This window comes from Aspergillus tubingensis (assembly GCF_013340325.1).
Source record: "Aspergillus tubingensis WU-2223L DNA, scaffold_8, whole genome shotgun sequence".
Classification (NCBI taxonomy): domain Eukaryota; kingdom Fungi; phylum Ascomycota; class Eurotiomycetes; order Eurotiales; family Aspergillaceae; genus Aspergillus; species Aspergillus tubingensis.
This window is the reverse complement of record NW_023336282.1, coordinates 4,227,509-4,243,580: the sequence shown is the minus strand read 5'-3', so window position 1 is coordinate 4,243,580 and position 16,072 is coordinate 4,227,509. Positions and strand designations below refer to the sequence as shown.

Here is a 16,072-nt window from a genome sequence, read left to right as displayed (position 1 = left end):
CTATGATCTTATGGTATTTGTACTATCCTTGCTCTTATCTTATAACAATTGAAGTAAATGTGGGCTCATTGGTGTATATATTCTGTCTCCAGTCAGGAGGGAAGGTCTTGATACGTTACTACGGAACATGAGATTAGCGGCCAAGTCATCCTGTTGTGAATACTAGAGGCTCGGCCAAGTGAATATCAGAGCTTCACATTCGCTTCGGATACGATTGTTGGTGGTCAATCTCTCTGACATTCATTCTGTATATAGGGCTCTCAAGTTTCCAGATGATCGAGAACAAATATTACTTTGAACTACACCAGTCTCTACGATATGTGCTTTTGTCTTATAGATTACTCGTATATTTCTTCAATAATTGCTATGTAGATATGAGATATTCGTACTTAGCACTATTCAATTAAAAGCGTCTGTCTTCGGCTGAGCCGAACGATCTGGTTGACAAAAATCCTGATTCAATCAGGATGTCGCACCATGCTGACGAAGTAGCTCGGCCACTTCAGCTCTGCCATTCTCCAACGCCTTAACCTCCTCAGTCACTCTCTCATCCGTGGAACAATATGTCTTGAACTTCTCGATCTCTTCCTCCGTGACAGCAGATTGAGCAGCCTGCAGAGCGGTAGGGAGGTGCGCTTTATCCAGCCGGATATTTACGTCCGCTCCAGCCTCAATCAAGCGTTTCGCCGAATCCTTTAGTCCAAAGAACGCAGCAGCAATCAGAGCAGTCACGTATTTTGCCTCGGGGTGGGTCTGGTTCACGTCTGCACCGGCCTCGATTAGAAATTCAAGCTTTTCAATGTCATACTCAGACATCGCAGCCTTGGTGATGGCATTGCCGTAGTCTTGCTTCTTCAGTGGCTGGTTAACATCTGCTTTTGCGTCTATAAAGGCCTTGAGAATGTCAAGATCCCATCCGTCAATTGCCGCTTCAAAGGCATTGGTGTACTTTCCGGATTGTAGTGGCATGTTGGCATCGGCCCCTGCATCCATCAGTGTTCTCACAATATCCGATAAGTTGCGGGAGGCTGCGGCCGCAAGAGCACTTCCGTAATCGCCACGAGACAGATGCGCGTTCACATCTGCTCCTGCTTCTAGGAGACACTTGGCGATATCGTGAGCAGTCGCTGCTGCCAGGGCGCTTCCATAATTCCCAATCGCCGGCAGTGCGTTCACATTAGCACCGGATTTCACGAGGCACTTGACAGTTTCCGTGGCAGCGTAGCCTGAAGCTGCCGCTATCAGGGCGGTACCGTATTCCCCAACAGAAACTTGCATATTTACGTCTGCTCCGGCTTCTAGAAGGATCTCTACCACCTCAGTATTATCCTTTGCGGACGCAGCAGTAAGGGCGCTGCCATAGCTCCCGTAAGGAATTTGCATATTTGCGTCTGCTCCGGCTTGTAGAAGGACTTTGACCGCCTCAGTCTGATTTTCTGCAGATGCAGCAGCGAGAGCGCTGCCATATTCCCCACCGGGAAGAGGCATATTCACGTTGGCTCCCGCTTCTAGCAGAGCTTCCAGAATCTCGGGGTCTCTAGACGTTGCAACGGTAGCTGCAAGAGCACTGCCATATTTACCCAGGGTCAATGGCATGTTCACATCAGCTCCTGCTTCCAGCAAAAGTTTGACTTCGTGAATCTCGTCTGCGGCTGCGAGAGCACTGCCATATTCACCACAGCGAAGTGGTAAGTTGACGTCAGCTCCTGCTTCGTGGATCAAAGACCTGACGGTTGCCAGGTAGTCGACACCATCCTCGTCGGCCCCGTCATCGCCATCCCACCTCGACCTGTCACCTGCGAGCGCAGCTACAAGAGGACTGCCATGGCCATAAGAATGTGCCACGTTCACTTCGGCATGTGCCTCTTGAGCCAAGTACCTGACAACATCGATCTTTCCAGCATGCGCTGCGGCTTCAATGGCAGTACCATGGTGAAAGCAACCTTCAAGGCTGCACGGTTGGGAAACCATGTTTACATCTGCCCCCTCCTGAACCAGGTACTTAACAGTCTTGAGTTGCCCCTTGTGGGCGGCAGCCTCGAGGGCGCTGTAGTAGTCAATGCGTCCTAGCGGCTTGCTCAAATCGGCTCCAGCGTCCACCAAGCAGTTGACCATTTCATGGTTTTTCAGTACAATTGCTCTTCCCAGAGCAGAACCCAGGTAATCTGTATCCTCTGGCGGCATGTTGGGGTCAGCCTTCGCCGTCTGAACCAGATACTTGACGGTTTCAAGATGTCCCCCATCCACGGCAGCTACCAGCGCGTTCCTGAATCGCCCTTGTCCATAGGAGTATGACATATTCACGTCGGCTCCGGATTCCACTAAGCAGCGGACGGCCGCAGTCCGTCCTTTATGTGCTGCTGCAACAAGAGCACTTCCGTAGTCAATGTTATCTTCCTCAGCGGCTATCCGGAAGTTGACATCGACACCCTTGGCGATCAAGTGCTGGCATATCGGCACACTGCCTCCTATGGCGGCAACAGTGAGAAGGTCGTGGCCCCGTTGGTTCAGACGGGAGATATTGATATCTCTGTTTTGCCACCATCCCCACAGAATCTTGTCAAATGCGAAGCGACACATGGCGAAAACGGCGGCATCTTCTGGTTCTAGTTCGCTCCCCCAAATATACCCAATATTGATATAGAGAAGTTCTCGGAGAGTGCGGTAGTAGTTGAAGGTATTGCTATCGAAGCCAGAGATGTCCCAGCCAGTTGAGTTGTCAAGAAGGGGCTTCATGCTCGCATCAAGCCGCACTTGCCTGTACCATGTCCGATATTGTACACTGCTGTCATCGGGAGCCCCGAGGAAGGTCTTCAAAAGGGATGCCACTGTACTTTCTTCGGAACAGCCGGATCCGTGCACGTGGGCGACCCAGTAGTGTCTGATGTAGATGTGAAATGGGTTCCGTATGTCGATGATGTCGAACTTTCCATCTGGAATGGACTCTTCGCTCCGCCAGAAATCCTGCAGCTCTTCATTAGGCACAGTTTCCAGATCATCCTCGTAGACGTTGATGAAAAACGAGAGACAAGCAGTAGCGGCATGGCAATGTGCCTGAGGGAGGGTCAAATTGTGCCTGCTTTCCAAGTATTCTATGACCGAAGCATGTGAGAAACGCCACACCCCCATCTTTGAATCAATCACAAGGAAGTTGTTACAAAGTGATAGTAACCCTTGCTCGTCAATCTCATCAGCCAAGAATTCTTCGTCATCCTTTGATCCAACACGGATCGCAGATAGGAGCATATTGGTCTTCATGGGCTTGTGTGCGGCCATTACCCATGTCAACGCGCGTTTAGTGAGGGTCTTGTCTGGCTCCTCTAAGGCTTCAATCTCATTCCATATCTCATCATATGCCTTCTGAAGATCCTCTGGAAGGTTTTCGAGCCGCTTCCAAGCGCTTGATTCAGTTCTACATCTGAAAATTTGGTGAACCTGCAACGACGCCCATTGAAACCTATCGAGCATTAGCAACCTTGTACTATTGGATGGGTGATCCCGGAATCTTACATTCCCTGGCAACCTTCCAGAAGCTTAGCAATGATCTTTGCCTTCATCCGGCCAATGAAGGCGGTCTTTCTGGCGAGGTTGTCCAGTTGTATTTCGAGAAATTTCTGAATGTCGGCTTGATTGTGACTTGCTTGAATAGCGACACTGGTACTCCCCACCAATAGAGCCTGGATATCCGGATCAGGTCGACTTGAGATGAATATTTTGACGGTATTGTTTGTTTCAGACACAAGAGTGTTCAGCGCATCAATTATTATATCGCGAGATTCTGGGTCACATTCGTCGAGAGCGTCAATCACCAACGTAGTCTTCGGATACACTTTCAAAGACTCAGCAATTAGTTCCTTGCAGGTTTCGAAGCTGAGCTTTGATCCGCTTTCTCGAGCCTTCGAGCATGCCTCCTTCAACTCAGTCTGGATTGATTCGGGGCTGGCCGGGGTGGTGGAAAGTTGGCGCACGTAGCTTCGGAAAACAGACAGTGCCTTTCCACGATCCTCTTCATTCCTGTTGCAGTAAAAGAAGGCGAAACCCTCATTTTTGGGAGGGTCGCTCAGCATGCTCTGATAAAGATCGATGACTCGCGATGTGAGGTACGTCTTTCCCGTACCGGCTAGCTTTGCTTTAGTATGGAAGAACAGGTGGTGAGTGTACTAAAGACTTACGAGAGCCTTGAAGCCAGAAAATACCAGATGAGCTGGCTTCTTCCCAACTACAGAAATTACTGTCTTGTAGCAGCCATTCACCCGTTCCGGGTGTCCTCCCCTCTTTCACGTTGCCATGATGGTCACCAAACGGCACCGACGAAATCCATTCCAGCAATGCAATGCGCCCTTCCTTCTCCATCCCTTCAAGAAGAGTCTGTACATTCTTATCCACTCGTGTTAATGGAGCATTCAGAGCGTCAAGCATCCCGATCATTCGATCATCTGCTGCTGCACTGCGTCGAGTCTCACATGCTTGGACATCACGAAGAAGCTCATCTTCTTGCTGTGCAAGAGCTGAGAGCCCGCTGGAAACATTTCCCGGGTTCAGGATCGCATCAAGGGTCCTATGAGCAGTATTCTTAGAGAAGAGACCGCCCGAATCTGCTAGAAGCTCCAACGAGGTAGTGTAGATCCTCAATAAGGCATCCTGCAGACCCTTCGATAGTTTATCTTCGGGTGAACCGGGGACATTTGACAAGTACACTTGTTCATAGACTTGTCCCCGACTGACGATACGAACAATCTTCTCAGTGGCTCCTAGCAAGGCGGCCATCTGTTCCCCTTCAATGACGGGGACCTGATTATTGTGAGTTTTGCATGTACAATCGAATGGATAAACTCCTGTGAAGCACCTACCTGCATGAGGGACTTGATAACAGACCATGGCATACTAGCTTGCGGCGGTGCGAACTGAATTGCAATATCACCGGCTTTCTGCACCCAACCGACGATCTTCGTTGTATAGTTCCGCAGGACGATGTCGTTATCTCCAACTGAGACACGCCAGAATTTCTTTTCACACTCTTCCTGCTTCTTATTGACAGCCTCCACGAGATCGTCGATACCAGTCTCGACCGATTCCCCCGAGCCGATCTTTCCGAAGCCCATGCTCTTCAGTTGAGTCTGCTTCGCAGCGGGCAATTTCTGGAGGGCGTCCCACCAGAGATCTTTTGCAAAAGCATTTGGCTGTGGCGCAGGCTGTGGGTCGGCGTGCGACGGATTTGCGGCTTTCCTGGTTGGGAGTTTCTTCTCTTCTTCGAGTCCGGGGGAAGATACCTTCGCATCAGCTGCCTTCGGCAACTCCTAGATAAATATGTGAGCTTTACGCAACAACACGACATATCTCTCCTTGGTACTCACAGGTGCATCGGCAGCATGGCTTTTTTTCTTGTGATGGTGTAGCTTCTTCTTTAGCTTGTCAAACATTTTGCCTTCAGTCTGGTCAATCTGCTGTTCGTGTATGGGGGATGTCAGATAATTGCTCGCAGAGAAAAACGATGTAAGTAGGACATGGAAGGACACAGCCCCATGGAGGGTAGAGAGATTAATCTAACCAAGCCCCACAGTTCAGCTGGTAATGTATACATGCATAAACTTCCGTTGTTCTGGGAAGTGATATGCGGTTTCTCTACAGCACAGACTCAATCGTGGGACCCACCACTCATTACAGACAAACTGTAAATCGATGGTGTGTGCAGTGTCTCATCTGGTAGGTGCGATCTCTTCACCTGAGTCGCTGCTGATCTTTCATTCCAGATACCGATGTTCGAGATCTGAAGTACCTCGTCCGCTTCACAAAGCACCTCGGCAATGCCGGCCAATGCATGATTAAAGCCACCTGACGCACATATCGAGCATCTTCCTTGACATTATGGCACTGCGGCCCTTATTAGTGTGGATAATCCAATGCTTATATCTCCGACCGTTGCATTATACAAGGAATATTGCACGAGGTCTGCTGTTCAGGGGTAGGGAGTTATGTGAAACTGTGCGCCAGCTCAGCTGAAGTGAACCGGCTTTGCGTGTATTTTGACTGAATCTGATTGCGTGACGTTTGTTGATTGGCCAAGCATGCAGCAAGGTGCATACCTAGCATGCTGTACCCGCGGGATGATCCCACAGTGGCTAGCTGGACACTGAATCCAAGCGAGCATTGCTAGTAGCCTAGTTCATGCATGCTGATATGTTCCAAGTAGGGTAATTGCACATCCCAGTTCGACTGCCCGACCAGAGAGGCTTTTCTGTCATCTCCACGTCCAGGAATGGCCGGGGACAACCAATTAAGTATATTGATTCTCATTTCTCACTTATTGATGATACAATCAATACAATCCTGCACATTCTTCAAAGAGGTGGCGTCCCTGAGCTTCTGATAAGATAACTCTATTATAAGTAATTGATCTGTGAAAGGCGTACCATAATTACTCCTTCGCATACCAGCACTGCCTGTGGGGACGGGTTGCGTTCGTAACGAACCTAGTGGACTACTAGTATATCCGACGACGGATAATGACGGAACGGACCCAGAGACTCTCTCGAACGACACAGCGAGGCAGTCTTCTTAGAGACCTGGAGGCAGGAGTCCAAGGAGATAAGAGTGCTCCGCGGCCCCGTGTGTATGACAACAGTAGCATCGGGAGAGGTACTGAGGCCGGACGTGACAGACGAACCCTGGCAAAGCTCGGAAGAGCCGGGACAGCGGACAAGCCACGCTAATTTGAGAAGTGGATTGGCGACCCACTCCCCTCTGGATCTTCTTATCCCCCCAGTAGGTAGACGGGAGGAGAGGTCGAATTCTGTCTTTTAGATACGCCGAATTCGGCGTAGATAGTACATGACTCGAAGGAGGAGCGGGGGTTGGAGTTCGATTCTTCTTTTCTTGGAGCAGCCTGGGGCCCTCCTTCCTACCAGCTTATATACTAAGCGAATAATAAAGCAACAACCTGCTCTATTATGAATAGATTATGCAGTCATGACATCTGGAACATGATTAGACACCACACTTACGGGAATCTATAGCAACTAGAAGTCTAGGATAAGGAAATCCCACCATCTATCTACTTGTAGTTCCTAGATTCCAATATAGAAGATAAATAATTTAAGACCTGTATGTATGGTGTTTCTTTTACAAAAAGGATTGTATGCCCTATATACCACTCCAACGTTCCTCTATGTAGATAAATCCCGCCAAAATAGATGAACTCAGCCAAGATTATTCTTCTCCTTCAGCATCTTAACGGCATCTTCCCGAAGCTTGAACTTCTGCACCTTGCCGCTTGCAGTCTTGGGGAAAGACTCTGATGGTTGCAGGAAGAATACGTGTTTTGGAACTATGCCAATCCATTAGCTATCTCATATGGATTGACAGAGTAATTTGGTGAATCAAAGGAAACATACCAAGATGGTTACTCAGCTTCTCACGAACCCACTGCCGGATCTTATCCTCATCCGCAGCTTCACTCTCAGGTTCCCGGTGGATAATGAACACAGCCACAGCCTCTCCATAACGCTCATCTGGCACGCCCACAGCCGAGGCATCGATCACACCGGGGTACGTCAAGAGACAGTTCTCAATTTCCAGTGGATGGATGTTTTCTCCGCCGCGGATGATGAGGTCTTTTACACGGCCGGTGATGGTGATATAGCCGTCTGGGGACATGGAGGCCTCGTCACCCGTCTAAGATCAAGAGGTCAGTACCAAGTAAATGCGGTTGTCAGAGGTTCTAGCAGTGTATGTATAGTACTCACATGCATCCAAACTTTCCCATCATTATCAGGTATCATAACCTCTGCTGTTTTTACCGGGTCATTCCAGTACTCTTTCATCAGGAGATAGCCGCTCACTGCGAGCTCTCCGCGAGTATTGATGGGCAAAATGTTATTGTGATCATCCAGGCTTACGACCTTTGCTTCAACATGCGGGAGTAGTCTTCCAACGGTGTTGATCCGTTTGTCGATTGGGTCATCTGTCGTGGTCATTGCAGAGACGGGGCTGGTCTCTGTCATTCCGTAACATATTGTCAGCTCGGTGAGATTTAGGACCTTGTGTAGTCTTTTCATCAACTCTGCGGGTATGCTACTTCCGGCTGCGATGCCCGTACGTAGGTACTGGAAGCCTTCGTTGGGGATTACCCCTTCGTCCAGAAGACTGAGCTCTTCGATAAACATTGTCGGTACGCCGTAAAGTGCAGTGCACTTTTCTTCTTGCACGGCTCGGAGGGCTGCTTTGGCGTTGAAGGCTTCTGTTGGGAATGCGATGGCTGCACCGTGGGTGGCAGTGGCCATATATCCTAGTACAGATCCGAAGCAGTGGAATAATGGGGGCGGACAGCATACAACGTCCTCTGGGGTGAGGCGCATTCTGTCGCCGATTTGGGAGCCGTTGTTGAGAATGGATCGATGGCTTAGACATGCTGCTTTGGGCATTGCGGTCGTTCCGGATGTGAATTGGATATTGACTATGTCTGTTGGGAATAAGTTGCGAGGTGGTAGGGCGCTTTTGTCGGACGTTGCGTCAGAGGTAAGTGATTTGTAGGCTGTTAAGCAGTTGAAGTCGGAGGTGTTGACGCGACCGGATGAGTTGTCGACCGAGATGATGTTCTTCAGTGAGGGAACTAACTCTGACTCAATGTGGGTCTTGGAGAGGTCCGGAATCAGGTGTTGAAGAAGTGGGATATTGCTTCTTGGGTCCTTGCGGGGGAGGTTTGATTCGGTGCTAATGATCAGATGGCTTGCTTCTAGATGAGCCAGGGCGGAGACTACTTGAGTCGCGTTGAATGATGGGTTGAGTGGAACCTAATGCTGTATAAGCCTTGATCTGATGGCATACAAGCGTTTTACCTACCAGGATCGCACCCAGCTTGAACAGTGCATAGGTTGCCTGCGAATAATCTGGTTATCACAAGGTATCTGAGATAGACTTTCACGGGCTAGCAGCATACCACAGCATGTTCCATGGAGTTCCCTAGCATGACGCCCACACGGTCTCCGGTCTGGACACCGACAGATTCAAGACCACGCGCAAGGGCATTGCTTCTGGCGTCAAGGGAAGAATATGTCGCTCGATCATTTTGTTGTTTGCAGATGACACTTATCACTGTCAGAATACCGCTCCTCCAAAGCACAAGCTCGATGGAAGAGGTAGAGCGTACGCTGGTCTATCGCCATACTGGTTGACGATCTTTGCGAAGTGGTCTCCAATCACTGTATCTAACAGTGGAGGCTGATATCATGTCAATATATTGCATCGATACCACGTTGATAAAACATGGCATGAAGCATGCTTACTTCTGTAGGACCTCGAGAATAGCTTGTCGTTAACAGTCCACGTCTTCCCGGCAATGCTGCCAACTGGAGGGGCTTCCTCACAGAGCATCTTCTGTGAAAAAGCCCTCTACAGTTTACTGAAGCAACGCGCATCTGGTTCTGTGGCAAGGTATGTTCATAGCAGTCTACCCATACACAGGTGGAGATCGTGGCGTTCGTCACCAGGATGTACCTCCCCTTGCTTCTAGCTTCACCAAAAGTTGGGTCTAGATTGACTCAACCAGGGATTGCAGGCGGATAGCTAAGAGCTCGGACTGCGCCACGCAAACTTGAAGCGTTGTGAACACGAGCTGAAATCTAGCCTTGACAATTGGCAGAATGAAGAATGAAGAGCTGAAGAGATGGAGTAATTAAAAGGCAGCTGGAGGAATGTGGCCGGGACTCACGTGTCCTGTAGATGCGGGGTTGATGCAGGCGGCTTGCCTATTTGAGACACTAGTACCTGCAGCTCAAATATTGCGGTAACACTCAATACTCAATTGGTTTGAGTACTTTAATCTTAACTCGGCATTTTTAAGGCACTGGTTATGAAAGCTCTATCAGGGATAAAATCAAAGATGTACATGTAGCTACTTTGTACTCTTGTTCCTCAGGCCGGAACTGTTCCGATTCCCGGGCGGGGAAATGAAGCTTACTAGGATGGATCTCCAGCTTAATTTAGGGCTTCCCCTCAATTGGTTCCTGACTACTTTGGCCCGAGAATAACCGAAGCCACATTCACCCCCATTTGTCTATCTATCTATATTCTGTGCTATCAGATGTGTTGTTCTAGACTGAATAATGTAGTACTAATATTCAGGGTACTTTAGGCCATTCCACACTGATTGGTGAGTAATGCTCATCTATTGTATCCGGACAGGTACAAATGCATCCATTTCGATTCATATCAGGCCCCACATCAAGATGACTTGTGCCTTAAGACTGCAGCAGTCGCCACCCTTGCAGCCTGCACCCCCTTGGTAACCGACTCTTCCCTCCCGGTCTCTTCCCAGTCACCGATCTACTCCCATTCATTCTCTTGGATGAGGTTCTCGCGCGCGAGCGAGCTGATCGTGATCACAAGTTAGCTAGGATTGAAGAGCTGATCAGGCAAACTCCTAGCCAGCATGTTGAACCCTCCGACCAGAAAGCAGCCGGTATCCGCCACCTACCCTTATCTCTTGATGGGGATAGTGGAACATCGCGCACGCTTCTTCCAACCATATCCAGAAGAATTGCCCCTCCCAGAGAACGAGGATGAGGAGGATCTTCTAAAATTCCCCCGATCCGAACCATATCCTGTGGGACACTCGTGATATGGAGATCTTTTTTACCAACCATTTCAGCAATAGCTGGGAATATGCATCAGATGAGTATCCTGATAACCCTCCTCCCTCTGGCATATATCGAGAGTATGTCCCCTTTCAGCACCAATCTTACATCTTTCATGGTAAGCAGTCTGTCTGACCGTTCATGACAGAATTGGAGACTATAAATTCGGCCAACTGCTGGAGTCTGTCGGGTTCAACTGGTATACCGTAACAGTGACGGAATATCCGGAAGGAAATTACCCACACTTCAAGGCTATGTTAGAAAGCGAAGCGATTGGGGATGGTCGACTGCTCCGCGGTGAGATTATGACTATCACTGATATCATGGCTGCTCGTCTGAGAACCAGGTCTCTACGATCGCATATCATTGCCCCAGTATGTACTCAAATAGTACTTACGCTAAAATAAACTAATTTTGATCGACAGATGCTGGTCATATCTCTCATGGGCCCTCGCCATGCCCGCGTCCTGGAAGCCGATTTTGACGGAGAGATGCTCAACATTCGTGCTTCCAAGCTGTACGACTTTTCGCGGGTGAATACCGATTCTGCGCAATTGATCACACGGTATTGGCTGGGAGGTGCGTGCGGCCAAACTACGATTGAAACGATGAAATCCAAGTAGATACGCTGGATTTGTTTAGGTACTGGCGCTGGACGCTACGTTATGATCAAATGGGTAATGAAATATGGTCCCTAGAGTACATGGTAAGGTTATATAATATTTGGATTAGTATGGGTTAGCATCAATATTGCAAAGTGGATAACTTTTTTCAGACTGTATTGTTATATTAAACATTCTAGCACTTGTGTATATCATAGCAATTGCAGCTGCTAGTAGCACTGGTCATGAAGACAGCACGGTTAATGGTAATAATAGTACATCTCAACACCGTCCTTTAAAGCTCCTTAATTATTGATATCTACCCAATACCCCCAATCAATACTACAAGAAACATGCTCCCTCACACCAAACATTTCCTTCACCTCACTTCCCCGACAACTCCCTCAACGCCCTCATCGCAACCTCCTCCTTCCCCTCAGGAACAAAAACATGATCATGATAGAACCCACTAACAACATTCGCACTCACTCCAGCCTCCTTGAGCTTAGCGCTAATAGCAGCCATCAGCCCCACCGCCTCAAGACTAGAGTGCACGCTGATGGTAATCATGCGGCAGGGGAAAACATAGTTCGTGAAGCCGTGTGCTTCGGCACGTTCACGAGTCACAATGTACGTGGTGCCTTCTGCTTCCTGGAAGAGGAGTTGGGGTTGCAAGGTGTGGAGATCCGGACTTGCTTGCGAGATGCTCGTGTGGGGGATGGTGAGGAAGACGAAAATGTCCGGGTGGAGAATTGGTGAGAGGGAGGCGAGGAGGGTTTGGAGGTTGGATTCGCCTGGGGTTGGGGGCATTTTGGTTTGGTTGAGGCTGTGTTTGGGTTTGTAGTTTGGATTGGGGGTATTGAATTAGTTAGGGAGGTATATTGGGAGTCGATGAGGATTGTTGGTTTGATGTAAGTAGACATTGGGATTGGTGGTGGTGATGAGTTCATTTTAAAATAGGCTAAACTTAATTTGGAATAGAGAGTAGTAAAGCGCGAAAAGCAACGCTCTAAATGCACTGGTTATAGACAACATCTGAAGTGTATATAGCTACTTTGATATAATTCATTGCATGAGGAGAAACATAATGCTTAGTATCCTCTTCCTTCTTTTTCTTCTCTTTCTTCTTCTTCTTCCTCCTCCTCGTCGACGAACACGTAAGAGGATCCTTCTGACCCTCTTGATGACGATTCTTCCGATGTTTCTTGTTGTTCTTCTGTTCCTTCTCCTTCCAATTCTTCTTCTCCTTTCTCTTTTTCTTTCCCTTTTCCTCCTCCTTCTTCTTCGTCATTGCAACTAGGGTAATCATTGTAGTCTTCGAGAATAGGAACCCAATCTTGATGTATTCTTTGTGCTGCTCTCTCTTCCTCTTCCCTATCCTTTCCTGTCCCATCTTTCGATGATGCTATCTTATCTTTATGCTTTCTCTCTGATGGCCCTTCTTCTGCTTCCAATGATGATTCTTCTTTTGACCCTTTCCTTGATGACGCTTTTGCTTCTTCGGGTTTCTTGTTTGGTGGCCTTTCTTCGACCTCTTCTTCGTCGGTCTCTTCTTCAGTCTCTTCTTCGTTGGTCTCTTCTTCTTCAGTCTCTTCTTCTTCAGTCTCTTCTTCGTCGGTCTCTTCTTCGTCGGTCTCTTCTTCGTCGGTTTCTTCTTCGTTGGTTTCTTCTGCTGCTGCTGCTGCTGCTGCTGCCTCTTCCTCATTAACCTCCTTGGCTAAACATTCTTCTTTATCTTTGTCCACTTCCTCTGCAACATTCTTAGATGCTTCAAGTTGCATATCCCTTTGCTTTCGCCGTTCCATCTCCCGTTCCTGTTGCCGTTTTTTCCTCTTCTCTTGCTGAGTGTAACACCCTTCCTCTCCACAAATACATGTTCGACCTTTCCAATATTCCCGGCCATAGTTAATCGTGAGTTCTTCAAAAGGTTGAATATCCCGCACGACCTCCACGGTCATCGTTGCCCGGTTCCCAATTGTCCGCCGTTCAAAAGTTGTATTAGGCCTGCAGGAGTGGTTGATAAACCGAGTGAAATTCCCATATTCCATCGGGCAAATCACAGCAATTTCCTTATCTACGTCGACTTTACCCTGCATGGTAAGCGCATATATGTGGTCACCTTTGTAGCAAGGTGGATGGAGCTCGCCAATATATTCACCCAGGATATCTCCTTTCTCAAATCGCGCAAGAGCACGTACCCCCACAACCTTGGGCGTTTCCACCAACTGCACGAATTCAAAGGGAGCCTCCTTTATTTGACATTCACAGATTTTCCCTTCGGCGCAGAGATCGCAAAGACCATAATTAAGGCCTTCTCGCAGCGTTGGATCCTTTTTCAGCCCCCGATGCTCTGGATCCTTCGCCGTTTGCCAGTCCCTGGGGTGAAAAATGCTAGCATCGATATGCTTCTGTGAGCGATCTTGAAATTTCGGTGTGCGAAAGTGTCTCTCCCTTTCATTTATGACTATTTCATGAGGATGCGTATGCCTGAGATTATCCGCTGAAGTTTTGGAAGCCAATACCTGGTTGAGCTCGGGTGGAGCAGCATCCCCCGCATATGGCGCCAACAATTTGCGCCATTCAAAACCACGCGTAGAAGCCTGAACCCAGATATTGAGATGGTGTCGCTGAAATTTCCCATATAAGGCTTTCCACATTAATGTGCTTTCTTCCTTACATAGCCTTCGAAAGGCTTCCGCTTGTACACATATCGCAAGCATGGGCCAGCCGAAGTTCTCGGCGAAAATTCGTAGTCGGCTCGCTTCTCGCTCCTCGCAATCCATATTGGCCTCATTAAATGACCATATTGTGCAAGTAAGGGCCTTCTCTAAGGCCCGTGATGCGTAGATACACCGCGCCTTGTAGTCCAATTTTGCCACCCTGTTGTTTTCACTTTCGTTGTGTATTTTGTTGACCTCATATAAGTCGTACATGAACGCATGCAGGATCTGGTCTCTATCTTGTATAGATGCTGGGGATAATGGGCGGGGCTGGAAGGTGCCCATCTTAAGTCGTTTGTTAGGAGTATTGTCTGCATCTCCTCCTTCTTGTCGCCGCTTTGTCTGGGATCCTGATAGTTGCACTGGGGCTGGGGAGCTCGTGTTGGGTTGTTTTCTGGGAGAGCATTCCGTGTCTTCCCCTCCTTCCTGCCTCTGCTCCTCCTGGGATTGCAGTGGCTGGGATGGAGTGTGAAGAGTCGTATTGCCCCGTTTACTTGGAGAGCTGTCTGCCTCTCCTCCTTCTTGTCCCTGCGCTTCCTGGGATTCTGATGTCTCTGATGGGGTAGGGGGGATTGTCTCAGACTGTTTGCTAGGAGAGATGTCTTCGTCTTCTTCTTGTCCCCGCTGTGTCTGGGATCGCAATGTTCGGGATGGAGCGGGGGAACTCCTTTTGGGCCGTTTGCTAGGAGAGCTATCTGCGTCTCCTCCTTCCTCTTGCCTCCGCTTCCTCAGAGAACGTGATCGTGAACTGGAGGTTTCTTTCGGACCGTTGTCCGAGACTCTTTTCGCAGCCATAGATCAGGTAGTTGCGGTATGATTAGAAAGAACTGGTGGGATGGGTAGTGACGTCTTTGAGGCTTCTCGGTCTGATTTGGGTAGCTACAGGCTCCGCCTGTATTGGGTTGGCTAACTTTCGGGGGTTTAAGTATTCGGAAGCTGCCATCATGAAAACGGGCCTCTTCCGGTAACCTGCGGTGTAACATAATGAGCGTTTGTAAACCTTCGGCACAAAGCATCTGTTCAAGACTGCTTTGTCTTGCCCATATTTAGATCATCTTGGGTAAGTATCACTTGGTTCCATGGATTCGTAGCATGATATGTCGGGGAGTATTGTTCCTTATATGGTCTTATCAACCGATTATTTCAGGCGGAAGAGTCAAAGACTGGAGATAAACCATAGACTTATAGCATTGAGGTATGAAACCTATAAAGGAGCTATCGGGTAGATATAATTCTTGAAATAATGAGATGGGGAGACTCTTTGTTGTCGGGGGTCAGATCCATGCGTCGTTCTTTGTTGGTATTTCCATGGATGTTGGTAGATAATGAGGAGGATGAGATATCTGCTTGGTTCTTTATTGTTTACTATTTTTGGATACTCAAACGGCTGTTGGTAACAGGATTGCTCCATATTTAAATTTGACTGTTTATCTTCTTGTCAGTAAAATCGCATAGAGTTATGAAGGTCATAAAGTTCAAGCTTCGGAATGGTCATTGGTAGTCATTGTTGAGACATTCTTGTTCCCCATTATGCTCCAGGCGGCCAGTGAGATATGTCTTTGGCCTACTGACAGGATCTCTGTCGGCAGCACTCCTGCCTACTATGTTAGTGACAACAGTCTAGTACAGTCATTCGTCAATTCATTTTCGTCAGTAGGGGAATATGGTGAGTCTATTTAGAACAAGTAGACCATGTATTGAAGCAGCAGACTTGTAGTGGCCTGGATGCAGTGCTCTCTCCGTTTATTGACATCTTAGTTCGATGAAAGGAATCTTATATTGACCATCATATATGAATTTCATCTATTCCAGGCTTATCACTATAAATAACGTTGTCATGTGACTGACTGTCCTTGCAGAGCCAGTGCCGGACAGTTTGGGCACCCCGGATGACGAAAGTCTGCAGGATGATGATAGCCATAGGGTTACTACTAGTTTCTGCACAATAGTAAGCAACCAAACCTCGGCTTTAAAATTAAAAGAATCGAACGAATTATATGAAGCAACGAATGCCCACACAAGCGGTGTGAAGCATAGCCATGTGAAACCCAAAGGGGCAGTGCCAAAATCAGGCCGGAAGATCAATGATCCAGTCGCGGGGCGCGCGGGTTGTCGGGGT

At 48.3% G+C, this 16,072-nt stretch overlaps 5 protein-coding genes across 5 annotated transcripts; 1 reads left to right on the top strand and 4 right to left on the bottom strand.

Moving 5' to 3' along the window:
- Nucleotides 1–462: 462 nt before the first annotated feature.
- Nucleotides 463–5,420, bottom strand: AtWU_07700 (Pfs, NACHT and ankyrin domain protein; the record flags this gene model as incomplete). The annotated part of the gene is made up of 5 exons (XM_035502809.1): nt 463–3,457; nt 3,511–4,120; nt 4,173–4,791; nt 4,851–5,297; nt 5,355–5,420. 5 exons carry the CDS (start codon nt 5,418–5,420, stop codon nt 463–465), a joined length of 4,737 nt encoding a protein of 1,578 aa, XP_035358702.1.
- Nucleotides 5,421–7,196: 1,776 nt separating this feature from the next.
- On the bottom strand, nt 7,197–9,369 carry AtWU_07699 (putative AMP-binding enzyme; the record flags this gene model as incomplete). The annotated part of the gene is made up of 8 exons (XM_035502808.1): nt 7,197–7,324; nt 7,392–7,671; nt 7,743–8,789; nt 8,839–8,874; nt 8,936–9,083; nt 9,146–9,162; nt 9,209–9,216; nt 9,282–9,369. The coding sequence occupies 8 exons, from the start codon at nt 9,367–9,369 to the stop codon at nt 7,197–7,199; spliced, it is 1,752 nt and encodes a 583-aa protein (XP_035358701.1).
- Nucleotides 9,370–10,616: 1,247 nt separating this feature from the next.
- AtWU_07698 (uncharacterized protein) lies at nt 10,617–11,329 on the top strand (the record flags this gene model as incomplete). The annotated part of the gene is made up of 4 exons (XM_035502807.1): nt 10,617–10,711; nt 10,780–11,005; nt 11,057–11,210; nt 11,274–11,329. 4 exons carry the CDS (start codon nt 10,617–10,619, stop codon nt 11,327–11,329), a joined length of 531 nt encoding a protein of 176 aa, XP_035358700.1.
- Nucleotides 11,330–11,617: 288 nt separating this feature from the next.
- On the bottom strand, nt 11,618–12,043 carry AtWU_07697 (ACT domain-containing protein; the record flags this gene model as incomplete). The annotated part of the gene is made up of 1 exon (XM_035502806.1): nt 11,618–12,043. One exon carries the CDS (start codon nt 12,041–12,043, stop codon nt 11,618–11,620), a length of 426 nt encoding a protein of 141 aa, XP_035358699.1.
- Nucleotides 12,044–12,324: 281 nt separating this feature from the next.
- AtWU_07696 (SET domain protein) lies at nt 12,325–14,238 on the bottom strand (the record flags this gene model as incomplete). Its single annotated transcript, XM_035502805.1, has 1 exon — nt 12,325–14,238. The coding sequence occupies one exon, from the start codon at nt 14,236–14,238 to the stop codon at nt 12,325–12,327; it is 1,914 nt and encodes a 637-aa protein (XP_035358698.1).
- Between the last annotated feature and the right edge of the window lie 1,834 nt (nt 14,239–16,072).